Here is a 6759-nt window from a genome sequence, read left to right as displayed (position 1 = left end):
GACATCAATTTATTAGTAAAATATATAATAATCTAATAAAAAAATAATCAAATAAAAAGAAATTAAAAAAAACTAATATATTATATCTCAGTAAAGTTAAAAACAAGATATTCAAAAATTATCTTTATGGTTTGGTAAAAAGTTTCAATCACAAAATGGTAGAATAGTTATAAGAAAAAAGTTAAAAATCAACCAGTTAAAATTAACAACATAAAGATTAAATCCGCATAAAATATTCAAAAATAGACTACTAATACACTACCAAACATTTTTGGATCAAAACCATATCATTTTTAAAACACTGGACCATTTTTTTAATTTTGCCCTTTAATGTGACATCAATTTATTAGTAAAAATGCAGAAAATCATTGATATTTTCCCGACAAAAAAATAGTCTTTGTTTGGTAAAGAAAAGTGTAAAAGCTTCAACAGAGTGTGTTCTATCACCCTTCTTCGTCCTTCTCGGTTTCCCCCCGTCTCCGAACTATGGCAGATCCTCCGACGAGTGATGAAGGAAGTTCCGATCTTCACCTCGCAAATAATGAACTGAAAACCCCCACTTCAGTAGATGCCCTTGTGACTATCGCTCAACTGCCACCATCTATAGGCTTTCCGTTTGCTCCTGTTACACCTTTAACTAAATTATCGGTCTCTCTCTCTCTCTCTCTCTCTCTCTCTCTCTCTCTCTCCATATATACACAATTCTTTTTGTGTCTGCATGATTTGATCCATTAATGGTTAGATCTGGTCGTGTTAATCACAGGGTAAACGAAAGAGGTTGAAGACCTCGAGATACGATTTTCCTTCAAACAATGCAGAGAAGAAACGTTCATCTTCAAAACATAAGGTGATCATATTTCGAGTTTATTTTCTTAAATTGTTGTGTTTCATCTGTTCTACCAACGGAATCATCTAACATTACGAGTTTAGTTAGTCAAAATTCTCAACATCAAAAACGATAGTTAAATACTTCGCGATCTGTTCATACTGTGATGTTTATCAAGCTAGAATTTATGGTTTTTAGTAGGAGTATAACTCTACAAGTATAAACCCCCAAAACTGTTGATGAAAAACCCTAACACCATGAATGAAGTGATTAATTTCAGTTACGTTAACACATAGTTGAAAAAGATTACTGTTTTCATTATCAGGCGAAACATGATCCATCGGACCCTCCAGCTCAAATCTCACCAACTATGATTCGAGCAGGGGAGCTTCAATCAAGCCTCGGATCTGATCATCCTACCTTTAAAAAAATCATGCTCAAATCACATGTTGTTAGTTGTTTTTGGATGGTAATTTGACTAATTTCACTATATAACTTGTGAAATTTCTTTCTCTTTTTGTAATAAACTTCTGTTTGCAGGGTCTTCCAGTGCCTTTTTGCAGATCATTTCTACCAAAACAAGAAACTTTAATGGTGATTGAAGATGAAAATGGACAACAATATAAGCTTAAATATATAGCTCATAAGACTGGACTTAGTGCAGGATGGAGGAACTTTGCAATTATACATAAGTTGCTTGAAGGAGATGTTTTGGTTTTCCAGTTAGTTGAATCCAACAAATTTAAGGTACAAATCTTGTTATTTTTATCTGTGGATTTTAATTATATTATCTAGCAATTCAGCTAGTATCATACTTTTTTTTGACTTATTAAAGAAAAATATAAAACATCACAATGTAAGTTAATCGATTTTTTGGATCTATTTTTAGGTTTATATTGTAAGGGCGAATGAATCGAAACAAGTTGATGGTTCTCGTAACCTTTTAAACCACAATACAAATAAAAATCACAAGATTCAAGGTTTGTCATCATCATCAATTCAATTTAAACCACTTTTTTTTTTTTTTTTTTTTTTTTTTTTTTTTTAATGTTAATTGACACGATATCTATGCAGCAAAAATGGTCTACAAAAGATCTGAACCCCCTACGCAGACTTTTGAGTTGAATGTCAACTCGGAAGTTGAAGGGGGTCCATATCAACCAGATCTTCTGTCAAAAAAAGTCAAATCAAGATTGGTCTACAAAAGATCTGAACCCCCTACACAGTCTTCTGAGTTGAATGTCAACTCAGATTCTAAAGGGGGTCCACATCAACCAGATCTTCCATCAAAGAAAGTCAAATCAAGATTGGTCTACAAAAGATCTGAACTCCCTACACAGTCTTCTGAGTTGAATGTCAACTCAGATTCTGAAGGGGGTCCACATCAACCATATCTTCCAGTACAGAAAGTCAAATCAAAACTGGTCTACAAAAGATCTGAACCCCCTACACACCTTTTTGAGTTGACATCTCATGTCAACTCAGAAGCTAAAGGGGGTCCACATCAACAAGCTCTTTCATCAAAAAAAGTCAAAACCTTCAAAGACTTTCGCATTACGGTCAACAAACAATGCATTGACTCAGAACTCTCAGAAGAAATCCGAATAAATTACTATAAATTATGTAACGCGAAAAAAGAACTGCTTCACGATAACCTTCCGGAAGGTTTGTATTATAAGTTGGTGGCGGGGATGATTGGTGAAACCGTAAATATCGCGAACGCGATCAAGAACTGCAAGCCCACGACAACTAAGGAGGAATTCGATGCGTGGGATAGTTCCTTGAAGTCTTTTGAACTTATGGGAATGAAAGTAGGGTTTTTACGCGATAGGATTCGTATGCTTGAAAAAGCCGTGTTTGATTCCGAAAATGTGAAAAAATACATGGAGGCTATTGAGGAACGAAACCGAAATGGAATCACAATGAAGATTTTGGAGGCGAAAATTGCGGATTTGAAAGAAAGTAATAGGAAGATTGATGCTATTTTAGGTAGTTTGAAAGAGAAAGTGGAGGGGAATGAGGTTGTGTTTCAAGAAAAGGTTAATGAACCATGGTAGGAAATTAGGAATGTCTTAACTCTTAAGGTGATTTTTTTTTTTTGACTTCGTAGATAGTTGACTTTAAGACTTGTATGTTGATAGTGTGTGATGTTCTTTTATGTAGTTGACTAAATTAGGGTAAATTTCTATTTTTCTAGTATTTTGTTTTGTAGTGTTAAAAAAAATTAATTTTATAACACCCAAGTAGTTGCTTATGGGGTAGAGATGATCGAAATCGTTTTCAAAGAAGATATCCGACAAACAAAATTGAAATAAAAACATAAAAAAAAAATTGAAAAAAGATAAAACGGCTAACCTCGGCTAAGAAAAACACGAGCACTTGTGTATACACAATGATGTAAGAAAATATCAGCAATAGGCAAGGAAAAAAACTAGCATACCATTTGGAGCAAACGCTATCAAATATATTAGACGTGTTCGTATATGTTAGTTTATGTTTAGTTTTTATATTATGTATAGTGTAGGATCTTTTTTTTTTTTTTTTTTAGATTTTCTGAAATCATGATCACCCTGTCATCTTCCTCCACATCGACCCCTACTGCTCAAACCCTTGTTTATGTTGTCACAAATGTGTACAGCCACGTCACTTTACACGTCAAAATTTAAACTTTGGCGACGTATTTTTACTGATATCTACAAATGAGCCAAAGTTGTTGGTCATATAACAGGAAAATCCCAATCACATACGAAGATGATGAAGATTGGGATGATATTGACTCAAAAGTCAAATTTTGGTTCTATTCTACTTTGATCCAAACATACTCTATTCTATTGTTGTTATTTCTCGCTGACAATTGTACCACTAAGGATTAATGGGATGAATTGGAAAATTTTTTCCTCAATAATAAAACGTCACACATGCTCCATTTGCAAGATGTGTTCCAAAACATGAAAAAGGGTGCCCCTCCATGTTATGAGCCCAATGTCTCAGGCTCTCAGCCCATTGCAGTTGATCCAATAAGCTATCAACGACCTAAAAAGATCACCGAGAGGCCAGCACGTTTCGAAGATTAAAGAAGTCTTACCACTTTCCTTATTTAAACTAGGAATTCATGAATAAAGAGGATATCAAAAAATTGCTTCAACTTGTTTATACTCATTAACGTTCTTGGAGCCTTACCCCCTCTCAGGGTTAACCTAACAATTGGTGCTTTCATTCACGTCGCAACCCTCCACCATGCTACCAAGAAAAGACATCTCATCCACATCAGAGGACCCTCCACCCACCATAGCAGACCAACTGACAGAACTCATCGCCGCTACAAACACCGTCGCGCTACAACACAATAACGACCTCAGTACCCTAATTAAAGCAACGAAAACATTAACAACTAAATTTGAGTCCCAATATGAAACAACCGCCAACCTGGTAAACCACATTACAACCCAATCTGACCAATTAACGATCGACGATTCGGCAGAACATATCCTCCATCTACGCCAACCACACAACAACCCACCAGTTGTGCACCCAAACCACAACACCATAGGGCCACCCAAAATAACATTGCCCTTATTCGGCGGATCCAATCCATTAGATTGGATTTTTTAGGCTGGTAACTACTTCACGTTCTATCAAGTACCACCCACCCAACGTGTTTCCTTCACAACATTCTACTTCACCGGAGAAGTTGTTTCATGGTACAAACACCTAGCTCAAAAAGACCTGCTAGGGTCAGGGTCCTGGACTCAATTCAAAAGAGAACTAGAACTCTGTTTTGGGCCATCTTCATACGAAACCCATGAGGCTACACTCTTCAAATTACAACAAACCTCCACTGTTTCAGCATACCAAACCGAATTTGAACGCATCAGCAACCGGGTCAATGGTCTCTCTCAACAGAGTCTAAAGAACTGTTTCGTCTCCGGGCTTCACCATGATATACATAATGAACTCACCATCCTTCCGCCCGTTTCCCTTCATTAGGCTTGCTCATTGGCGAAACTAATAGAAGATAAACTTGGGCCAACACCCAAGGCACGACCCATTAACAACTTCAAACCCAGTTGGTCAATAGAATCCACAAGTATAACAACCAAACCTAATGTATCGCCTAACTCCCCTCAGTCTTCCCCAACCATCCCCACACTCATGAAAACAAACCCCACACTACCATTCACTTGCGTATCGGCTGACGCACTACAAGAAAGACGAAAAGCAGGACTCTGCTTCAAATGCCCATAAAAGTACGTTCCAGGCCATAAATGCTCACCACTGCAATTCCTTCTGATTGTGGAGAACGGCGTCCAAGATACAATGAATGGAGAAACGACATTCACCAACATTAAAGAGCAGCAGCCACCAAAATTCTTGTCACTATTAGATGCATCATTTTTTGGGATCTCATCACCTCAAACACTTTGTATAACATGATACATCGCCAACAAACCGTTGAAAGTCCTGATCGACTGTGGGAGTATGCGTAACATCGTCCAACCAAGGGTCGCTTCATTCCTGAACCTTGATCCCCAATTTGTCCAAACATTTTCAATAATGGTAGGGAACAGCTAGTACAGCCAATGACAAGGATTTTGCCCCAACGTTTGCCTTCAATTATCAAATTCTTGATTATAGGTACCGATTTTCGTTCTCCTAGTAGAAAGAGCATATGTGATATTGGGTATTACATGGCTGAGTACATTGGGACGTCTATCAACAGACTTCTCAATTCTATAGATTAAATTCATGCACGAGGGAAAAACATGCACATTAACAGAAGAATCTTGGAGTCAACACGTATCACCTAGTACCTTACCTAACCTATTGATCCAAGGCACCATTACTTCGTTACACATCCTCAATTACAATCCAACATCACTTGAACCAACACCGGAAACAATCCAGAACAACCACTGCAACCCGATAATAAACTCCATACTCCAATGATTTACATATATCTTCCTTGAACCCAACTCGCTACCACCATCGAGACCTAACGACCACACCATTCCCTTAACAAACCCCAACACCACAGTTAATGTAACACCTTACCGTTACCCACAACACCATAAAAAATGACATGTCTAATCATAGAAATGCTCCAAAATGGTGTCATACCCCCTCCAGTCAAAGTCCCTTTTCATCACCCATCCTATTAGTAAAGAAAAAAGATGGATCATGGTGATTTTATGTAGATTACAGAGCACTTAATGCAGTAATGGTACAAGATCGCTTTCCGATACCCACGATCGACGAACTACTTGATGAGTTACATGGAGCCACAATCTTCTCTAAGATAGTGTAACATCCCAAGTCCAGGTATACCTTATAAACCCTTGTTCTTTTGGTACTTGTCATGTTTAGCCCTTATAGAGAAAAAGGTGGCAAATGGGTATGTAGGGAGTACGCGAGTGTACGCTCAGCGTACTCATGTGCATGTTATTGACGCGAAACCACCTAGTACGCTGGGCATACTAGGCCCAGAGTAAAAAATCCTAATTTGGGGTGTGTCTGTATATAAAGTATATGATGGCCTCATTCATGGCCACCATCCTCAGACAAACAACCCTCTAAAAACCCTAAACCTTCGTTCATAGAGTTTTTGATTCCATTTGAGAGCCTTTAAGTGATTTTGTGTGATCTTGGAGTGAATAAGGAACTTTGGAGAAGAAGGAGTGAGAGTCCATGCCTTGGATCTGAGCATATCTGTGTTGGGAGCTTCATCTAGAGGTATAAAGCTCCAAGCTTTCTCACTCTTTTGATTTGTGCATCATATTAGAGCATTTTGGGGTTTTTGTCCCAAAAGTTGGAGACTTTATGAGATGTTGTGCTCCAGAGACTATGAGCAGCTCCTTCAAGTGTCTTTAGTGGTGTAGTGTCATAAAAATTGAGACTTGGACATAAGAATCAAGCCATGCATGAGATATGAGCAT

General features: G+C 37.6%; 1 protein-coding gene across 1 annotated transcript; it reads left to right on the top strand.

Moving 5' to 3' along the window:
* The first annotated feature begins 384 nt into the window (after window positions 1-384).
* LOC145043928 (B3 domain-containing protein Os01g0234100-like) lies at window positions 385-3025 on the top strand. The gene is made up of 6 exons (XM_078992700.1): window positions 385-648; window positions 764-847; window positions 1152-1295; window positions 1367-1573; window positions 1716-1806; window positions 1901-3025. Exons 1-6 carry the CDS (start codon window positions 487-489, stop codon window positions 2881-2883), a joined length of 1671 nt encoding a protein of 556 aa, XP_078848826.1. The 5' UTR covers window positions 385-486; the 3' UTR covers window positions 2884-3025.
* The last annotated feature ends 3734 nt before the right edge of the window (window positions 3026-6759 follow it).

The sequence above is a fragment of the Lactuca saligna genome, chromosome 4, assembly GCF_052625555.1.
Source record: "Lactuca saligna cultivar CGN05327 chromosome 4, ASM5262555v1, whole genome shotgun sequence".
Lineage (NCBI taxonomy): Eukaryota > Viridiplantae > Streptophyta > Magnoliopsida > Asterales > Asteraceae > Lactuca > Lactuca saligna.
This window is presented reverse-complemented; position numbering and strand designations above follow the sequence as displayed.

What these genes read in the sequence shown, in the direction of transcription:
- LOC145043928 (XM_078992700.1), top strand. Translation starts at nt 487, where the DNA reads ATGGCAGATCCTCCGACGAGTGATGAAGGAAGTTCCGATCTTCACCTC. An exon ending in CACCTTTAACTAAATTATCG is followed by an intron (nt 649 to 763) that starts GTCTCTCTCTCT and finishes TGTTAATCACAG; the next exon opens with GGTAAACGAAAGAGGTTGAA. An exon ending in TAAAAATCACAAGATTCAAG is followed by an intron (nt 1,807 to 1,900) that starts GTTTGTCATCAT and finishes ATATCTATGCAG; the next exon opens with CAAAAATGGTCTACAAAAGA.